This window comes from Cydia strobilella, chromosome 2 (assembly GCF_947568885.1).
Source record: "Cydia strobilella chromosome 2, ilCydStro3.1, whole genome shotgun sequence".
Lineage (NCBI taxonomy): Eukaryota > Metazoa > Arthropoda > Insecta > Lepidoptera > Tortricidae > Cydia > Cydia strobilella.
In genome coordinates this window covers 12,619,408-12,642,552 of record NC_086042.1, presented here as the reverse complement: position 1 = coordinate 12,642,552, position 23,145 = coordinate 12,619,408, and the positions used below count along the sequence as shown (strand labels likewise).

The following is a 23,145-nucleotide window of genomic DNA, read 5'->3' as shown; positions in this document are numbered from 1 at the left end:
TTCTTTGATAACTATATAAAGTTATGATTTCGTCCTAGCGCTTTCTCTGATTTCGTTTGATATGTATTAAAATTAATCTCCAAAATTACGTCTCTTTGTAATTCATGGTTATTAATAACCCTTTATAAATGAACTGGCCTTGACTGCTTAGCTGAAGGCTCACGAGAACTCAAAACTCCCATGGATTTCTCTAAGCCAAGCAAATTAATTAGCCGAGAAAACTAAAGGCGATGTCATCGCCGACATTACGGCATACAAAACTAGGCTAAACGACATCATCACTAAACGCGATCTAACAAATATATACCTTATTGGCAAGAATTTAAACGCTATATCAACTGCAAAATATAATGCTTATTTGCAAAGTTATAAGAACATCAAGTCAATCGAATGTCAACTTTATGTTGAAGTGTTTAAGACAGTGATAAACGCGATTCGACGATACGAATTGGAGTTTAACGCGGTCGTGGGATGCCTTACTTGCGTTGAACAATACTCAAGAAATGCTTTTAAACGCTGTTTCCGATTTCTTTTACGTTTATTTGTTTGTCTTAATGTTTACAACTGAATTTCCTGATTTTCATAAAGCACTCGAATTGTTATTTACGCTGTGTTTGTGTTATACAGGATAGGTCACTATCTCTATTAACATTATCGTCAACTCATTTTGTATGATCATATTATAACAATGGTTCGATAAATGTATGTTTTAAGAAGGGGCGTAAAGCCAGGATGTTATAAAGGAATAAAAGCCAACGCGCCACACGAATCTTGCGGCAGTTGCGACGGAAGATTTGGCGATCGCGCGGGTTTTAAGGTTTTACCTTAATAACTCTGAAAGTATACTTACTCTGTTAAAAAATTTGCTTGTCATATTCCTCAGCAACAATACTAGCTATTTTACACTAAAATTATACTGTATGGTATGAAAGGTATAATGATGTAAAACTGAAAATACATGAATATTAGACATGTTTTTGTGATATTTTTCTTTTGAGCCAACTTTAACCTTTTATCTACACACATATCATAAACCCTCTATGATATATGCTTTCAAAAGTCGTAAATAATGGCCATCATTAAGATAAACTGCGTTGTTACAGCAATATTTTTATCTGTGAAAATGTTATTATTGCTAAATAATAACATCGATCTCGATAATATTATTTCATTCAAATTTCGGACATCTTTGAAAAACAAAGAAATTCTAATATCAGTCGAGATGACGTTTTATTCGAAATGAAATATCAATTGCATACAATTTTGACAAATCTCGCTTGTTAGTTGGCATCGAACGATATGGCAATCGACCCCCACTCTAGTTTGTCTCTGAATTTAAAAAAAAACTACGGATGCGTGACATGCGTGAAAATAGTTTTCTTTGCCGCTATTTGACGTTCAGTTTATCTTTTAATTCGTTTGTAAGTAAAAAATAATTTATTTTGTTGTTTTTAAAGTAACTAGCAAAAGTTTCGTGTAAAATGTGCGATAAAGATATTTCGGAGACACCACCTCATATCTGCGAATTCCGCCAGAGAGCAACTATGCCCCAATGTCGGCTGCAATATGAGGTTAGTGAATATATCATAGAAAGTTTATAAAATGAGTGTAGATAAAGCAGTGTATGTAACTGTACATAATTAGGCATTAAAACACTCGTGTGATTCTATTATGAAACTCACTTCGTTCGTTTCATAAACCCACACTCGAGTTTTAATGCCTTTCATTATGTAGCAGTCACATAAACTACTATTAAGGTTTTGGTTAGATTCTGCCCTTGCAAATATTGTGCGTGCGGATTTTTTCGTCATATGCCCTTGATTAAGACGTGTAATCAATATAAAAACTACAATTTCGCCTACGGCTCATAAAAAACATCTCGGGACTCGTAAATAATAACACACTTTCCACACTTGCATTGAAATGTACTATTAATAGTGTGAGTATTTTATGTTTCCTCTTATTTATTTTGTTTTCTACAACCAAACATCAAGTTGTCTAGATTTAATATCTTAATTATTATAGCCTTCGTTACAAATGCCTATCGATCGATTACGATGATTAAAAGTCAAAACACAACACACATTGTTCTCGTGTAAGGTAATCCAACGTACTTAGAGCCACATTCTTATCGAAACGCACCAAAATCATGGTATGCTTCAAAATTTGGCTTGGCACCGACTTCAAACATATCAGTTCATAACGAATACACTTTAAAAAGGATTAATTTTATCATTTTTGAAGTCGGTTTTCTTTTTGTTTTGTAAAAAGTTTTTATTTTTCCATTTTTAGTTTTAAGGCATTGTTAAAAGCTTATGAGTGACGCGTTACGCATGAATGAAAAACATAATCATGCTTAACACTAAATTCAAAATCATAATATTCCTGTCACAACACTAAATCCATCCACCGCCCCGACACTGACCCAATCCCTATACCCCCCGATCACTCAACCTCACAGCACATCAACCCCTGATCACTGAACCCCTCGACCCTGAACCCTGAACCACCAACCCTTCAACCACCATTCCCCGACCCCTCAACCCCAGGCCCCTTATCTCTTAATCCCCGATCCCCCAACTTTCAACCCTCTACCGCTAAACCAGGGACCGGACAACCCTTTCCGCGATAAAACCCTTTCAATGGGCGACACTTAAACACGGCTAACACATTGAAAGACTTTCCCTTTTGAACTGCAAGCCCATTCATACCCTTACCTTTGACTAACCCTTACCGAAAAGCTAACCAAAAATAAGGCTAGCTCTTAATAAGGGTTACCCTTATCTTTTAGCGCTTTTTATAAAGGTTTCCCTTTGCGTGAAAGAGACAGGATTAGTATATATCTACGGTAGTGTATGAAAAGGAAAGAAAATACGTGCCTAGTCAAAGAACGCCGCCGTCGCCGCCGACGATCGCTCGGATTCGAAGTAATGTGTGCTTTATGAACAAGGTAAAAAATATGCTTAAATTAGCACGCTTATATGCTAAAAGGGAAGCCCTTTATAAGGCTAACCCTTATAAGCAATATGCAAGGTGTTGGTGAGCGGATGATAAGGGTTTTGTAAGGGTATTTGGGCTACCGATTACTCAAATGTGGTAGCTTTATATAAGGGTTTTTAAAACCAAAACAAAGGGTTTCGTCTGGCAAAGGGTATGGTGAGTTAAGCCTTATGCAATACCCTTATAAAACCCCGATAAGGGATAGCGGGCCGGTCCCTGCGCTAAACTCCATCCTAACCCCTGATCCCTCAACTCCCAACCTCTCAGTCCTCGACCCATCAACTCACCGCCCCCTCAACCCCCTAACCTCTCAAACCCCAAACCTCAGATCCCCCAAACATCACCCTTTACCTTCACCTCTCACACCTACCCTTCACCTCTCAGTCTCTTTCTGTAGTCATTTCAAACACTACCTACATCAAAAATCATAATACGACCAAATTATAAGAGGGAAGTTAGGAAGTTTGACACTGACATATTTGATAGCGTGTGCGTAACTTACTTTCTATGCATCTCGCTCGTACTAGCATCCTATTAGTGCGAGCGAAATGTATAGAAAGTAAGTTACGAAGACGTTAGCGAATATGTAGTGTCAAACTCGTGGTAAGGCTACAGTTGCAAGAAAACACCGATATCACCATACTCGTGCCTTTAAAAATTGAGGATTTCCCTTAATTCCTTATGGATTCTATCATCAGATCAGAACCAATAATATTATAGGAACACCTTTGAGGTAACTTCATTCAATCAAAAAAAGTATTATTACTCAAATCGGACCACGGGTCTCGAAGTAATCGGTGAACATACATAAAAAAAACGGCTACAACCGAATACAGAACCTCCTCCTTCTATAAAATTGAAGTCGGTTAAAAAGTACTCGTACTACTTAAAAGACTGTGTAGAGCTTAAAGGCTTAAAAAACATATAAAGGAGAAAGTACACATACTAAATTGGGAGTGACCTTGTTGTGCATTACTTTCAATTTCGAGCTATCATTTCTGAGACAGTACGTTTCATTTCCTAAAATGTGAACGTAAGAGACAAATGTCGATAGTAAAAAAGTGTAGGTCATATTGGTAAAGTATATATTCATACTTATATGTAGGAGTACTTTTTTTCCAAACAAGGATGCTAAAATAAGCACGACAAGGTTTTACTTGCTACACATTAGTCAAGTTCTCCAATTGCAAACTTCGATTTGTCTGCCATTCACATGTTTTTGCAGCCCTGAGGCGTATTCTGATTGTAATAACAGGGTATAGATTTGATCTGGATTGTTATCCCTGGTGTCAAAAGTGACATTTCTTCAAGCAGAAATGTATCTGTTACATCATTAGCAACGCAATTAACCACTAGCATGGAAATAATAGGCTTTGACGTGATTATTAATAGGTATAACAGATTACGCAGTCCTACATCATTCCTACAAAAAATAAACAACATCTCATACGCTAAAATCTGTAAAGCAAATGGCTGCAATACATCACAACAAAATCATTACTAGAAGTCAATGCAGAGGTGCACTTCAAAATCGGGTAAAACAATATCTGCACTTCAAAAATACATAAAAACAATAACAGATCTTGAAGCCGTATCAGAGTCGATCTCGTGTACGTACCGTCTTTTGAGTTGAGAATAATAAGAAAAATAAAAGTGACAGTAAAAACATTGACTTTTGTAAAATTTCTCCCTACTGACACTGGTAAGTATAACATTCATGCCAATACGTAAAGGTGTGTTCTCGAGTTGAGAGTGGAGACTCGTGTGATTTTAAGATAAGGGTGAAACGGTTACCGTGTAACGGGACACGACAATTAAATTTTGTATAATGTCGTGCTGAGAACTTGTAATTCGTGAACACTAGCGTTGTCACATGCATTGCGAATTATTGCTTAATTTTAAGACAGTAGTAGTTTGCGTGCAAAAAAGTTTTGTTTAGTTTTTATGCAAATCCAAAAATGCATTTGTGTGAAAACACACCTTTACGTATTGGTATGAATGTTATACCAAAGTATCGGTAGGGAGAATTTTTGTTATTCCTTATACAGGGTGGAAAAAATTAATGGGCCCTAGAGGGAAAGTGCCTTAAAACCTTAAGTTAGCTCATTTTACTTGAAGGAAACATTCTTTCATTTTTAAAAAGAAACAAAACTGCATTATCTCCGCTTGTCTGAAAATATTCTTGAGTACTAAATATTCGATTTTATGGATATTTTGTACGACCGACGAGTGTATTAAGACCTAATGTTTCTTGGAGAAATGTAATCATTAACATTAACTGTATCGACTAGTAGAATAAAATAGCGAGTGTTTATTTTTTGGAATTATTAGTCGGTTCGATTCCCGGGCGAGCAAGCGAATTAAAAAAAAAATCTTTGAATGCAGTTTCAGAAAATGTTTCCTTTCAAATAAGCTAACTGAAGGTTTTAAGGCACTTTCCCTCCAGGGTCTATTAATTTTTTCCACACTATTCCGCCAAATTTGTAATTTTATCGTAATATTAAGTTATATATTCCAATATAAATAATTCTTTACGCCATGCGGCGTTACACCGGTGAATAGAAGATATCACTGAAATTTGGTATTTTCCAAATAGCAAGAACATTTTCAACATCCTACATGCTTGCTTTCGATAAACTTAAAATTACCTCGAAGTTTCGTGCATTTAATAATAGATAACTAATTTAGTACGTTGTCTCTTGAACAGAGGTCACGAAGCGGCAGACCTCTAGGAACATCGGAAAGATGGTTAATAGAATTTGCGCCCGCCTCCGCATGCCCGTCATATTTATCGTGAAAAATTGGGGTGCATATGTAAAGTGCTAAAGTGAAACGAACTTTATAAAAACAAACATAGTATATAGATTTGTACAAAGGTTAGGATAGCTAAAGTAACCGAAAATTTGCGTTTTTCATTTCTAGACCAAGTCGAAAATCATACAATTTCCTTCGTACAAAAAGTTGCATTTTGTAATAGACGACGAGCAAAGTAAAACCACTATACATCCTGCAGGGCCGTTCTCTCGACTATTAATGCGCTCAAATCAAGAGTGTATTAAAAGAAAAGGATACAACAGCCAAAAAACTTTAAAAACTCCAGCAGGTGTTGGGCCGGTGCAGGCAAATATGAAAAACAGCTCCGTAAAAAGCTGCCATTGAATACGCTAGGAAAAAGCTGCCTATCACTCCTATAGAAAATATAATTTAAAAATAACTGATATTTAAATTGAAAGTAGCTTTATATTCTAAGTAATCCTAAAATCCAAAAATCCTTATCAATTGAATCAGTTTTTTTCATTTGAATTTTACAGTTTTTTTTCGGTAGACCCCTTAATGGGAACGAATGCAGGCAACTTCACAAGTGGCGCATGATGTATTATGTATTACATGTCTAGCGATAAGCTGATTGAAATCTTCATGCTCTGAATAATATCAAATCGTGTCGTCTGTAACTGGGCACGCAACGAGTGTGTTCCTCTTTTAACTCACAAGGAAAAGTACCCAACTGTCCGGCTCCGATTCGATTTATTTTGATGTATCTATGTTAGAGAGTAGTCTGAAATAACAGACACGTATTATTTTTTAGTAGCCCAATCTCAACCTATTGGGAGAAATTTTCTTCAGAAGTACTGAAAAGAGACTAAACCGATAAGTGTTATTGTTATTCTCTAATAGTTTCTTATTCGCGATAATCGCGATCCTCTGCTTGTTTTTTTTTTAATGTTATAATTTCTCTAATTAATATTTCGTAACACATATATGCTTATTTCGACGATAAAGTCTAAACTAATCGACCAATTAATGGCAAACTAGGTAAGTGTAAATTCTACTAACGAGTATTTGAATTGTAAAGTGACATTAGTTTATTATTGTCTTGCAATATTGTTGCGTGTACTCGTATATAATTTTATGTATATATTATACATGAATAATTTTATTAACATCCAGCCTACATTTTCCCGCGAGTTAATGATAGTAACTTAGCGCTCAAACTGATGCCAAGAGGCTCATAGAGGTACAAACATTTTGGTTAATATGACATATTATCATACTTATCAGAATGTTGTTAGAATGGTTACAAGATGAATAGGCTTGCATTTGACTCCGGTTTAGATCTGCGTACAGTAAGAGATAAACGCCAGATGATTATATCTAATATAATTTGCGATACTTACTCGTATTGGACATATAAAATCACCATCGGCTTATAGCGTCATATATAACGGATAGCGGTCGAGTTCCTATTAACTTGAATAAATTGAGAATTATGATACTTACACTAAACTTGCGCCGGTATCAGTCGTCTAGAAATACTCGCTATCTCTCATAGTTTCTGACTTCTCCATTGATGACCCATTTGGATTGTTCAGCATGTATATTAGTATTGCTGGAAAGCCTTATTTGGCGTAGCAACTGTAGGTAACCATAAAAAGGGTGTGTAATGTTTAATATAAATATATATATAATAACATACATTTGTTATAACGCCATTTGATATATTATTATATGTTATAATGTAATTTTTATTATACGTTTCCTTTGTTATATTGTGATTTCATTTAAACTATCATTGATATAATGCCTATTGTAATATATTTTTTAAATAGTTTATGGACATGTTTTATAATGACATTTGTTATATTATATTTTCATATAACGTAATACTTTTCACAATAAAGAGTATTATTATTATTATTATTTGTATCTCATATAAACTCACGGGTATATACATCCCGGTCATTTGATAGGCGTGCGTGGGGATACAGATCCAACACGTAGAGTCCCTTTGGAGAAGTTTGCTGTTATGTAATACACCTGCTAGAACCCATTCACGGGTACAAATAGATACCCGTAAATCGGTTCCAACAGGCGTAGGGGCTATTATAAACACAGTGGAAAAGAGTGCCGGTTATGGTGTTGAAGTTTGGCTGTTCAAAAGATTGGGCTATTGCTGAGAGGTCCGGACACCTGCCATAACAATGTCTGGACACGTTATCGAGGCAGGCGGTGACTCGCCGCTGACTAGATGGGCCCCTGAAACTGCCGTCGTGATGACGACCAGGAGCAACACCGGTGTGAGCGGCTCAGGGGTGTCGAGAGGTGTGCGCCGCTTTCTACCCAGTGGCTGTTAGCAGCCACTGTGCCAACTCGCGTCTTATGCATCTTTCACTTCCACCCCTGGAGCATATAGCTCTAGCGACTCCTCTCTGGACAGCCAATGAAGGCAAGCCAGAGCTGAGAGTCCTGCACTCCGACCGACAAAGACACGCCGGAGACGGAGACCCTGACCGACTCTCGGGAGCACTCGGGTCCGTGGGGTCGTTACTCCCCAACAGCTCGCCACAAGCTGCCCTGCGGGCTTATAATTATTATTATTACTTTATATAATTTAATCAATTATAAATACTTAAATTGTATAATCATCTTGCATGCTGCATTTTTTTAAATAAAATTTTGAATTTCTAGTTTTGTGTAGTTATGTGCTATCCCACTTATTTTCTTAACTATTCTAGGGAGGTCTCAGTTCTAACCTAACCTAACCAAATTATTCACGGATTTCGATTCTGTGGGTGCCGGAGTTCCAACCTAACCTAAACCACTTTTTTTCCTAGGTATTTCATTCTACGGGGGGTCAAAGTTCTAACCTAACCTAACCCTCCTTTTGCTAGGTAGTTATTCATTTGTGTGGACTCGCAGGTTCAACCTAACCTAACCAACTTATATCATACAACTATTATCATCATCATCATCATCATCATTAACTTAAGAGTTATTCTCTTGTCGGTGGAGTATCTTCCAGCTTTCCCTATCCCGCGCCAGGTCTTTGACTTTTTGATACGACACGACCCCTACTTTTTCTTTCACTTGATCTAAAAAGCTGCGTCTGGGTTTTCCTCTACCCCGCTTCCTTCCTATCCGCCCCTCCAGGATAGTTTTAAAGAAGTAGTCGTGTCGTATTAAGTGTCCAATCATTTTCCCGCGTCTATTTGCAATAGTGTTCAGAATAGCTCTTCTTTCACTCACTCTTCTTAGCACCTCCTCATTCGTTATCCTGTCTCTCCAACTAATCTCCAACTATTATGCAACACAAATAATTATGTGATATCACTTGGTATAACAAATAATATGCTTTAGAGTATGTAATAATTATGGCAATATATATTAGACGAAGTGTAAATATGCATTATATCAATAATTACATTATGTGTACCGTTAATTAGGTATTACGGTAGTATGCCATTTATTACGTTATTCAAAGTAAGTAAGTAATACCAAACTATAATATATGAAACGTAATTATAACAACTGTAATACACCCCCATAAAAAGTGCAAAGGAGTTTTTTTGTGACCTATATCAAAAGTCTCGTTTGCAGCAGCTATGCAAGTATTGTATGTAGTTTTGTAACTTGTGCTTCGTTTATTGAACGAAAAAAGTAAGATAACTAATCAAGTTTTCTCAAATAGACAGTAAAGAGATGTTATGATAGGCCTCTCATACCCATATAAGTATTCCCTTTTAAGTTTACTTGCGTAGGTTACCTTTCCATAAAGATTTTGAAAATACACGCACGTTTTACATATCATTCACTATATTAACTTAGATAGTATAGGTAAAGGCTCGTCAGATCTAGGACAATATTACCATACATGGATTTCAAAAGTATATCGCATATCGTGCAACAATTGTTCACATAAAAATACAGTGATGCTTTTCTAGAAACAATGAAGAAGAAATAAGAATCAAAAATCATTCAATGTTTGTGTAACTAAATACGAATGCGGTCTGAAACAAATAACAATAAACTGTAAAAGTAAGGGTTACACAAGTGTTCCAAGAGATGTATTAGTGACACACTCCCAACTTTCATGTAATAAATCAACATATTATATTATTATGTTAAATATGTATGTATGTATGTGTTTATGTATGTTAAATATGTATTGTCTACTCTTTAAGTCAATTACTTGAGTAAGATGTCACTCCTACCTACTTACACAGCGGCAGCGGCCACGAAGCTGCGAAGCTTAGCGCAGCGCATACGTCTTGTGAGTAGCTTATCTTAATACAGAATCCGACAGGGTCGGTCTTTTATTTTAAATGACATTATCTCAGTTTTAAGTAGAGTATAATGTAAACAATTTAGCGAACGCTGCAGTGGTGGTGAAAGCGCGGGAAAGCGAGCGACCTTCTGCCCCGGCGTGTCAATAACTTGATCGTAATAACTTCATTAGCTTTATCCCTGAAATTTTTTGTGCATAAGTGCACGAATATTCGTACCCGACTACACTAAAAGCTAAAAATCAGTATGTTGTATGAGGTTAATAAATGTTGTCGGGTATGTAGAAACTTTTATAAACGAGGTGTCGATCGATTAATTTTTGCGGCTTGAGTGACATAAGATTTTATTAATCTTAATAAATGAATTTATTATTTATTTATTATTTATTATAAACGAGGAAATTCTACGTGAACTAAAAATCGTCTATTTAGAGTTTGTGTGGACATCAATTTCATATTAGGGATCGTTGACTAATAAATGCGCTATCTGTAAAATATCTGTAGGGTTTATGATTGTAATAAACAAAAGAGTTAAAATTGTAGGTGTCCGTAAAATAAAAAAAAGATAGGTAACAGAAAACGTGGCGTTGAAAGTGGCCGTTCGGCGTACCTTCTTACATGCAATTTTACAACATTATTACTTACGTAAAAAGCTAGACGTGATAAATCGCATACGTAGTTAACATTTATTAAATATTAAAAGCCAGTAGTGTAATAATACATTGATGTTTAAAAGCACTGCGTCTATGAAATAAGGTTCAGAATAGTTCATAATAAACAGGTATATTGAGACGTGACTTTAGATGTCCGGTGAAATGTACCGGGTAATTTGACATCATTTGCGCAACATGCGACATAAGAGGTTTATTTGACTACCGTGAGTACGTCTTAGTATATCACTTATTTTCATCTTTGTAAATGTCACGTAGGATTATAAACTTTATTGCCGTTTTAAAAGTTGTAGACCGTACATAACAGTACCTATTCATTTAGGTCAACTTGCAATGGATAATTATACGTCCTCTAATGTTTATAAATCTTTATTTATAAACACTAGAGGAAGTACTTTTACCTACTTATGAAAACACAGCTAAGTAAATTTTACGAGAAGTGTTTATGTAAGTTTTGGTGTTACTAATACCAAATGTCGGATATTTCATCATCAATTTGAGAATTCGGAAGTTATCAAATTGACAATATTAATAATGGCATTGTATAACTAAGGATCACAATATATGTAACTTAATGCATAGTTATATAACTATGCGTTAAGTTAACCAAACGCTTAGAATTATAAGCATATAGGTACTCACAGTTAGTCCTCTGCAGCAGGGCCGCTGCACATATCACCAGCAGCGCCCGCGCCCACATCGTGTCTGACTCGTTATACAGACTCACTCACACACAATTTAGCCATAGCTTTGGTCTACTCATTGCTTTTCCGAGTTCTGTAACAAATAAAATAAATAACCGAATCATTAATTTACTCGTTAAGTTAAATTTTGAAAAAAAAAAACCTACCAAGTACGATTTGGACTCGCGTTCTGAGGTTTCCGTGCCGTAGGTATTATATAATTATAAATAAACATGTTGACAACAAACCGGGTATATCATTTTATTTAGACCTAAAACCGTAAATATCCTTTCTATTTTATGGTAATCGTATCCTTTAATTTATCCTTATTCTACATATAACACAAAGGCCCGAAGCCTTTCACACAGGCTAGGCAGGCAACAGCGGACCATTGTGGTATATAGTCGTGAGCATTTATCCTACATTATTATTACACTTGCGAGTATTTCCTGGCGCAGTAATGGCAATAATCGATCGTTCCCATAGTCTCAACAAAGCCCGAGGGAGCGCGCGGGTAACGGGCTCGATCCCCGTTACTCGACGGTTCATTGGGCGAATTAATTATACTTGCAGAGCTTTTTCTGTCTTTTAGAGCATCTTCGTTACTGAATATACGCGAATTGAACATGTAGAAAAAAGTTGCTTGTGGCTTATGGTACTCCAGAGTACCATAAGCGGTAGTACTATTAGTTATTCTGTGCCATAAGCTAACTCAAAAAAAATTCTTTTATTAAGAAATTAATACTCGCGATTTAATTACTAGTATATTTTATAAAATATACGAGTAAAATTTTTCGGTAATTACATGCTTTTATAGCTATCCAATTTTACCTAGACAGTCCGGTCTTTGTAAAGGGTGGATATTGTATAATCAATCAATATAAGTAATAAGTACATTCTTTCAGCTAAATATCCACATGAAACTAGTCTATGGCACCAAAATTTCCACGGAGCATAATTTAAACAAGAATAGTAGATTGTTAACCAAGGGATGAAAGGCACTCATTTCTGCCGAGGTATTTTGGCGCTCGAACGCAGTGTCCGAGTCTGAAATGATGCCTTCCACCCAAGTTAAACACTATACTTTTCATTTCGAATACGAGGAAAGTTAAATGCATGTGTTTTTTTTAAACATGATTAAGTATACATTTTTATAGCATTTATTGAGGGTACTTTCAATTAACAATTTAGGCAAAAGTATCGTTATTTATTGAATGGAAAGTCAAATATCAGAAAGAAAATTGTATAATAAATCCATTTAAGGCGGTTCCCTGAGCCAGAAGGCGAAAAATCTAGTTATTATGGATCATGTTTTTCTAAGAGGCGTTGATATTCGTAGACGTGGAAAAAATATATGTAGTTCTTGACTATATTATCTTTCCCAAAGTAACCTCTAACTTGGACTTTTAATCCTACTTTACTCGGTTATTTATTATGTGATACTATAAACAAAATAAGAAGAAAAAACAATCTTAACTTAAATAGTAATTTCATAGTTTTCGAATTTCGATATAGTAAGGTAACGTTTTTAAAAAATAAATAAAAATCGACAAAATTCGCTCAATATTGACACTGATCACTGACGCGTATGATCTTTCCCGTTCTTTCTTGCGAAATGTGACAGTGACAGCGGCAAACCGATGGAACGGCCTTAAGGCACAAATTTCAATTACTTATCGTAAAAAAAATACGAAAATCGTACTTCGAACGTAAACTGCTCTAGTGCAGATACGTATCATTTTCTGCATACCTTTTAAAACAACAATGACCCTCTTTCAGAGCATGAGAAATAAAAAAAAATATAATAGCATTTCTATTTTTGTATCATTATCGTCACAATTAAGAGGAAAGGGGACGGACGACCGCTTCTCCATACAAATTAGTCCTCTGTGGATATTACCACTACAAAAAATATTTTTACACACTTTTATTATTTTATTTATTAATAACCACCGCTATAGCACTTCGTTTGATTTTTTTGATTTTTTTATAATTGTAAGATATAAGAGTTAAGAGCTTTTAATTTTTTTATGGAATTTGTTTTTCGATTCTAACTTACAATATTTAATCAAAATTGAAATAAATCAAACGAGACCAAGCATTGATCTATTGTAGCGGCCCTTCACGGCAGTTCACTGCTAATGCCCGTTGAATCTAGGAAATTCCATATTCTTTGGGCCCTAATGCTCTGTTCCTTATAAGGTTGCATTGCAATACGTGCCGGCCTAAGTAGGTACTTCTTTTTGACAATTAAGTCGTCCGCAGGAACAGAGAATGTGCATTTACCTCTGATTCCTGGCAGAACCTGCATGCCGTGTCTTGTTTTCTATCATGTGTTTGTTCAATTTGCAACTTGCATAGCTATGGTAAATGCGTACACGAAATTTTGTGTAATTATTTTCCAAATTAAATCCAGGACTACTTTACTTTTACTCTTACTCTTCCTCTTACATTTTCTTGCTCTTACTTTTTCTCTTCTTTCTTTTTCTATTATTCTTTTTTTTTTTGGGAGGAGGAGGTTACTTTACTTTTTATAATAATAAGTAAACATTTATTGATAGTGAGCCTTAGATGTTGGTCTTCCTATTCGCCATCGCCGTAATTCTCACATTCTTGCGCTTCTTTATAATATTGCTTTCAACCCCCACTACCCTACTATATCTTGTAGAGCGTTTCAACTTTTTTTTTTTCTTCCGGTATACGTTTTTTTGCATAATTAATTGCATCTGTCGCGTCGAACGCGATCCTCAACAAAATAGCAGGTAAGTGTATGCCTTAAACAGTTTTAATTGTTTACAGTACATATGGTGCTACTTTCTCGCACTAGTGCGTAAAAGAGCACTTTTCGTGCATATGTCGAAAGTTTAAAGGGCCATATGTACTGTAAAACGTTGTACGATACACGTGCGAATAGGTAATTCGCAACTCGTGTCGATTAATAACACTCCCTGCGGTCGTGTTTTAATTTATCGCCACTCGTTTCGAATTTCCTCTTTTCCGCACTTGTATCGTAAATAACTATTATACTGGCAGCACTGACAAAATATTAAAAGGTTTAACAAATCTTTGACAGTAAGAGGTAGAAGACGTTTTTTCCCAACGGAACAATGTTCGCGGGAAGTAAGTTGTGTAGAAAGAAAGAAGACCTGCGGGTTTTAATTGGTGAGTGTTAGAAATATAGTTTCATCATTATTTGAACTAGAGAGATGAAGGGATGTCCAAGAATGAAGAATGAGAATTAGAACAGAAACAGCCAAGAATAAGTCAAATGGCTGTGAGTGGACAGGGTCGGGCTATACCTATGGGGAGTTGTGGAGGCCCGCGGCGGAGAAAGAATCTCCGCCAAACAATCAGAATAGAAACTAGAATAGAACGTAAATTGTATTAGAATCTAGATCAGAATATAAATCTAGAAATCACTTCATCTCTCACTCTTTAGTATTATGTGGTATATTTTCAGATGTATCTTGTCGTTATGTCTTGTTAGAACTTAGGCATGATATTAGGGCAATAAAGAATATTTCTCTAGTTGCCAGCCTTGCATAGATATAGACGTCACGACAGCATCGACGTATTTTTTTATAACATTTATTTCTTTTACTTATCGAGCTGTGCGCCATATCGCACGATAGTACTGATGTCTGAACCGCATACGGATACCGAAAGTGAGTAAACTATAGTCACGTTACATTCTATATAACGGAATTTAATATGTATGACTCGTAACGCAAAACACATGCATTTTTTGCTTCTAACTCATCGTAAAACAGTCGTTGATTCTTACTTAGTAATCGTCCATTATAGGTATTCGTTGTTATGTGAACGTAAATGTGTATTAAAAAAATGTTTCTTTTACATTAGTCCAACTGCATAATCATTTCCTCGAACCAAATATGGCAGAAAATGTTACAATTATCAATTACCGAGGCTGATTCCACGCTAGCGCTAACCGGTCTGATTTGTATTGCCGTCCTGATGATGTTTACGACTATTCGCGACTATTATTATATAATCGTGGGTAACCAAATAAGCAACACGGTTATTAGTGAATCAATACACTATACAATTTCAGCACCTGTGCCTTAATTATTTCAACTTACGTGCTACATTTACTCATTTACACATGTCAACGATTTTTGGGGTTCATTCACACATCTGTATTTAGTTCTGTACTATAGTAAAATTGCTGCTGAGACTTCGTTCACGTGGAACTTCATATTTTTTCTAGTTACTATGAAGATACTTTGCGCACATTTTCTTTTTCTAAATGAAGAGAAAACAAAAAACCGGCCAAGTGCGAGTCGGACTCGCGCACCGAGGATTCCGTACTTTTTAGTATTTGTTGTTATAGCGGCAACAGAAATACATCATCTGTGAAAATTTCAACTGTCTAGCTATCACGGTTCATGAGATACAGCCTGGTGACACACGGACAGCGGAGTCTTAGTAATAGGGTCCCGTTTTTACCCTTTGAGTACGGAACCCTAAAAAGACTTAATGTTGACTAAATTTGTAGTTAAATCACAAAACCACAACTTTTTTGCGATTGTGAACGTATTTGCTTATTTTGGTAAACTAGCCGCGATCTATGTGTATTGGTATGTTACTCTTGTCGCAAACTCTTTTTCGTTAGATCTATTAGAACATTAAATTACAATACTTCAAACATTAAAAATAGATCATTTGGAACCTACACCAAACTAAAGTTTTCTTTTTTAAAGTTCGTTTTCAGTTTTTCACATGTATTTCTAATCTAATCTAATCATATATTACTGATTTTCAAAATTGAAATAAATACATTAATGAAAATTTATTTGTAACTGACTTCAAAATTTTTAAAGCGAAAAAGCTCAAAAGAGAACGGTATACAATTTTTATGCAACCTAAACATAACATTATTTTTGTTAAATTCTAAAAACTTTTTTCACATCACCTATTCGAAAAGGGAACTTTTCTTCCCTGCTAGGAGGGATCAAAGTGGCACTTTTCTGTTCAAGGACATTTTGTTGCCAGTATGAAATATTGACACAAAGACATATGAAATTAGTATGCATATAATAGATTACAATTTCTTTATAATCGATTACGTGCATACAATTTTCTATCTTAAATAATATTTAGTTGTAATTGTAAACAATAAATGTCATTAGCGTATTTTAAATTAATTAATAGCATATTTAAATTAAGTAAATTAATTAATTAGCGTAATATTTACAAAAAAACGTAAAAAACATTAGTTTAATAATTTAATATTTATTTTGACATTTTAGGTCTCCTTAAACGCAGCCATACTTGGACATGCAATTTTAAAAGTTTATATTTAAAAAGTTTTGTACAAATATTTCACAAAGCATAATTATGCGGTTCTGTATTGTGTATAAATTTGTAAATACTTAGTTTAAATCAATAACTTTATAACAATAAATATATAGGTAAGTGATATCAGTCTTCATAGTGTTCTTCCGAAGATTTGGTTCAAAGGGGTACTTAAGGGCTAATTTGTTACCAGAAAAATATACAAAAATAATGTACTTGATTTTCATTGTATCATTTTAGGTGTTTGCTGCTGTCTTTGAAAAGATATTAGGTACATAATTATGAGCTGTAGGTACTTTTCATTTGTCAGTACAGTCACGTCTGAAAATATAGATACGGACAAAGTGCCAGAAGTATGTACCTATACTAAGGTCGTGTATACATATTTTTGGCACTTTGTCCGTATCGATCTTTGCTTAAAATAATAATGTTTTGAAACCTAATATATGTATGTAATTTCCTCATAGGTTATGTGAAAAGCAGTATGTGTCACATGGTAGCAAAATTATTTTCACCTTGGGCGTTAACACTTGAATCCCTCACTACGCTCAGGATTCTATGTTAGAATCCTTCGCTTCGTTTAGGATTCAATTGTACGCCCTCGCCGTAAATATGTCATTTTGCTCCCTTGTGACACACTCTACTATTTAATACACCTGTAAACACAAATAATACCTTAACGTCTAACGTAACAGCTTAATTAAATTCCATATAGTGGAGTCAATATAAAGTTTAAGTTACATTAAATGCACACTCAAATTTTTCTACATGGGTGAATTCTATATCATATTGAATACCCGTCTGTAAAGTAACAACTTGATATCAGTTCCCGTTTTTGAGAAATAAAACTTTTTTTTAAATCTTTTATACTACTTAAACAATAATTCCCACATAAGATATTTTTCGTAGAATGGGTTATGAAGCTTATACGACTACACGGTCAGAATATCTCTCGACAATAATGTAAATTATAGATTTATTGAAACAAATTATTATTTTGTAAGTTTTTCATGACCGAGGAACTCCCACACCGAGAGAAAAGTTTACTATGGTGGTTATGAAGTAGTTGTATCGATCATGTTTAAAAATCTCCCGAGTCACTACTATATTTGTAGAATAGCAGCAAGATTTTGAAAACAAACAGCAAATAATGTTCTGCACAATTAATGGACATTTTCTAGTTTTTTGCCAGTAACTGCACAAGTTATGGAAGAATAACGTATTCATTTTTCTCTCGATAATTAAATCAATTTCCAGCATAGAAAAATTAAAAAGTATGCGGTATTTCCAGGCATTCACAGAGGCCAATTCGAACTTTATTTAAGATGTCAATAATATATCATTTTGTTATCATTCGCCCGACCGTCTCGCTCGCTCCAAAACATATTTTAACTAGTACGAGCGAAACGCACACGCAAATTAAAAAAATGATATCTTTAATAACAAAGTTCGAATTAGCCTCAAGGTATATTAGGAAAGTATACCTTATGGCTTATGGCATTGCGTTAAGGTTCAATAGTTCAATGCATTAAGTGTCTGTCTTTATATGAAAAACGATAGCTGTCAAATTTTTATATCTATTCACAAAACGTTTAGAATACTGGATACTGTGTCAGATATAAATAGACCCTTGAAGTCTTACAACTATCTATTATGCTTGATCTGAATCTTACTGGTTAGTAAGGACCGTCCACTTAGTTATACTTCGAATAGCCGCCCGGATAAATTATAAAGCTAATTTCGAATTTTAAATTTTGACAATTCACGAGAAGAGTAACGTAACGTCAAACGATATGTTTGTCCCTTTTCAACGATCCTGTCATCCGATGCTTTTAGTAGCGGGAGCTGTGAGAGTAGTGATGTGCCGCCGTGAAATTACGCACTTACCGTAATTCTCATTAGTGAAAATTACCGTAAATTACCGAGAATTTACGGTAACTTACCCATGAAGTATATTAAATTAAGATTGAATTTTACTTACAAGTTTTGTAATTTTAAAATATTTAAATGTTTTTAACGTTATTATTATTAAGTGTAGTAATGTTATCTGACACGTGGTTGATTGGTATAATCTATAGTCTTATTTCTCCTTATCTTAGTCCCAGCTCTATCTGGGCTTTCTTGTACGGCGGAGCCAAAGCGCTTTATCCTGGGGTATAGGGGTAAGGTTCTGAGCTTTCAGTGCTTTCACCTCCCTCTTGACATTGAACGACCATGTGTCGGGAGGCCTTCGTCTTTCCAGGAATGTTGTGAGGATATTGTATTGTAGCACGGGCAGGTTTTCGTAACTCAACGACGGACGCCTATTTTTCGTAACGGGGGGGGTGGGGGCTAGTCCTCTGCCACCCCAACCCCTCAAGAGGAAGGGCGACCTGCTGGATCCTGGAAGAGCGACTTCGTAAGTCTTCCATTGGTGCCAGGTGTCGTGGTTTGTACGTTCCAGCAGCAGTGAGCGTACATTGTTAAAAGGCATCGGGAGAATCGATTCCTGGCCAATCGCCTCCGCACCTGATCCTTGCCTGGAAAGCTCGTCCGCACCGTCGGTACCCCAGGATCCACTGTGTTCTTCGATCCATTGATGGGTGAGCTTCTTATTATGACATACAGGTATGCCATATAGAGGTCTCCATTAGTCGTTCATGGCATTCATGTATGAGTTTTAATGTAATATATGGCTTAGGGCCATTAAGAGTGCTCTTCTGTCGGATAGTATGTGGATGGAGGATCTACCTTCCATGCAGGGATGGTAGCAGCCGCATTGCTTATGCCCAAGCACTCAGCTTGGAATACTGAGTTATGAGCTCCTAGCGGAGTGGTAATGAACGTTCAGGTCTTCTGAGAAGGTCCAGAGCCCGACCTACTGTCTGTTTTGGACCTATCAGTGAAGATTCTGAGCTCACGAGTATTAAGTCCTCCGTGATTGTCTTCATATAATTGTATTTTGTACATTTTGTCGAAGGTATGATTTGTTTATGAATCCGATCCGTGCCTGCTCTGAGCATTGGAAAGTCATCGTAAACCTTTTCCAGGCATATAGTGTGCCGAGCTCCCAGGTTAGACCATATGTTGAGGTGTTTGTAGGGATGTTTAAGACGGATTTCACTGGCAAACTATCATCTCGTTTCATTATGTGGCCGGACCATCTAAGCCTTCTTATAGTTAGTCAGTAATAGGGACCACTCTAAAAGATCCTCCCATATGCTCATTGCGCTATCGAGACGAGTAACAGGACATACGAGTAGAAAAGTCGAGCGCAGTGAATGCAGGATCTTGAGGGCCATCAGGAACCATTTTAATCCGTTAGTACCCAAACTGTACAAAAAATGCAGTTTCCACGTGTTATTTTTTACCTGCAGTAAATGATACATTACGAACCCAGTTGATAAGTGCTTACCTGTTTACAATATAATAGCCTAACTTAAAACAAACACGAGGTGTAAAGTAATAAAATATCTTAAAACATACTTAAGCCAAGCCATTAATGGCCGAGTAAGCCATTAATAGCTTAGTAAGCCATTGCAAATCCAACTTTACCTTAAACATCAATGCTTGCATACATATGACTTATTGAAATATTGATGTTTTTTTTTAATTATAAATTTTTTTTTGTACTATTTTAAAACACTCATAGTCATAAATAATAAATTTATTCATTATGAGATGCATTTTATTCAATTAGGCTGGCTTAAATAATAAAGAACTCACTTTATTTTTCGTTAGGCAAGCACCTACTTTCATTAAAAACACTTTAAATCGCACATCGAATGAAACTTATTAAAATAATTTAATATTATTGTGCATTTCATCTCTAACATCTAATTATATCATTGATTGAAGTTAAAATTTCTCTTAGAAAAATTACCCGAGAACATTCGCGGGGAAGATTCCCCGTAATTTACGGCGGTAATTTACGGTAATTTTGGTAATAAACTAGTTACTGTAGACAGATTTTTTTGCAAATTTCAGTACAGATTGTATTACCTAAATAAAAAACAATTCTGTAAAAAAAAGTTAAAAATAATTCAAACTTAGACAACTTTCTCGATAATTACCCGTACGGAGAACGTTACCGCGTAATTTACCCGACGATTCTCTTTGTTCTCGTAATTTACGGTAACGGCACATCACTATGTGAGAGTGAAAAGACGCAAATGTCAGCAATTCTTACCGCTTGGTATTTGTCAGCGAGCGCATCGCGACATGAAACCAGTATGAACCTGGCCCTCGATTACGTATAATTGTAAGGAAACTTGGGATCAAGTTATATTAGTCTAAGGTCTAACAGTTGAGAATAAGACGTGCTCTGAATATACAGTGTGGATTTTTTTTATGGGCCCTGAAGGGAAAGTGCCTTAAAACCTTAAGTTAGCTCATTTTATTTTTAAAAAGAAACAAAACTGCATTCAAAGGTTTTTTGAAATTCGCTTGTCTCGCCTGGGAATCGAACCGACTAAAAATTCCAAACAATAAACACTCCCTATTTTATTCTACTAGTCGATACCACGTCGATACAGTTAATGTTAATGATAACATTTCTTCAAGAAAAATTAGGTCTTACACTCGTCTGTCGTACAAAATTTCCATAAAATCGAATATTTAGTACTCAAGAATATTTTTAGACAAGCAAAATTGAAAAAAAAAATTAAAAACCTTTGAATGCAATTTAGTTTCTTTTTAAAAATAAAAGAATGTCTCCTTTAAGTAAAATAAGCTAACTTAAGGTTTTCAGAGAATTTCCCTCCAGGGCCCATTAATTTGATTATTAAATTATAGTGGTAAGTAAGCGCATTGAGTATGCACTTTTGTCTCAGGCGATGCCGCTTGGCACGATTGATTGTTCCTTAGGGCAAATAAAACTGATTCAGCCCGGTAGCCACGAGATCGTAACGCCCCCCAAAAAGGGGGTGAAGGGGTCGGCTCCCCAAGTCCAATCTATGCTATATTTCTTCCTGTTCTTAGCAACTAGGGCAACTTATATATCATTTTCGTATAATTTAGGAACGAGGAATTCATTTTTGAAAAAATTATTAGACCTTTCCATACAAAAAAAAATGAGTTGTTTACAAAAAATTTAAATGTTATGTAATTTTTTGTGACAGTTTTCCCTGTTACAATTACAGTGTGGCGATTTGCACTAAATAAAAAAATGGACAATGTGGCCCATTTATTGTTCATTCTGGAAAATATCACTTTAAAGGAATAGCTGCCGAAACGCCTGTCAAAAAAGAGGCGTTTTTTCTTACTAAGCGGCGTTTTAAGTTTCCAAGTTTTTATTCCTTACTTGTTGTTTTTATTCCTCACTTGTTGTTTTTATTATTTTTTCGCAACTGTGTTAAAAAACGTCGTTCGATACACATGCGGAAATGTCATTCTTCACTCGTCCCGAGTCTTGCCAAGATACCTATCTCGGTACTCGTGAAGTAATGACATACTTTCCGCACTAGCATCGAAATGTACTATTTATTTCATTTGGGCACCAAGAAGTATGTTGGTAGTAAACCTTTTTGCGAGTAAAATAGTATGTAATAATGATTCAATATAATATTGTTAATTAACTAAAGTTTCATTCTTGCGTCATTTCATCTCATAACCCTACTACCCATTGAATTGAATGACCTTTTTCACGTTTTCTGCAGCAATGCAGTCGACTGCAGCAATATTGAAGCGCGACATTGCTGTCGACTGCTACGGCAGTAGCCGTAAATGTCAAAATCAAATTTCCTGTCTGGATTTTGACGTTCATTTAAAATAAATAATCAAAGGGGATCATCGATTTTGGGCCCGGAGGACAAACCATCGCGTATATTATGGTACACTACACAGACGGTTACAGTAATTATTAACGCATTTGATTACGGAAAAAGATATAATATTGGGTGTAAATGAAACGGGAATGTATTATACAATAAAATAAATTATATCTATTATTAATTTCCGTAAATCACACCATCATCTTTATTAGCATAGCATAGCTTAACGCTCAATTTCGCACAAACCGTGAGGTTTTCACTAAGGAGTTTAAAATTCTCTTTGCACTAAACTTTATGGTTGGTAAAAAAGTCTGTATTCTAATTTGGCACTAACTGCCACTGTCTGTCATTGCTATGTCATAGCCTCATAGCTGACATACGTGAGATATATGCCGCAATGTATGCATTGCGCGTTTTATCGGAGCTTTGCCTGAGGTGTGTTAAGTAGGCGCGCAATCAAAATTAAACATGCGTAAACAATCGTTACGCGTACCGATGAAACTGGATAAGTTAGTCATGGGAGAATTAACGGTCGACCGCATCGCGAACTCTCGGCAGTTCAAGCGGACCGATCGTCTACCGCGAACATTGAAGTGAGACGGAGATATGGAAGTCGATCAAACGTTCTCTACAGTGAATCAGTACCCGTCAGTTAGTGCCTGCG

The 23,145-nt window shown here is 35.6% G+C and overlaps 1 protein-coding gene across 4 annotated transcripts in view; it reads right to left on the bottom strand.

The window, feature by feature from the left end:
- Nucleotides 1-11,510, bottom strand: part of LOC134752227 (cadherin-89D) — a 76,114-nt gene extending 64,604 nt beyond the window's left edge. For all 4 annotated transcript variants that reach the window (XM_063687853.1, XM_063687862.1, XM_063687871.1 and 1 more), the window contains exon 1: nt 11,375-11,510. In XM_063687853.1, the coding sequence (XP_063543923.1) occupies nt 11,375-11,432 (58 nt within the window). In that variant the 5' untranslated portion in view covers nt 11,433-11,510. The remainder of the gene's footprint in view (nt 1-11,374) is intronic.
- Nucleotides 11,511-23,145: the final 11,635 nt, after the last annotated feature.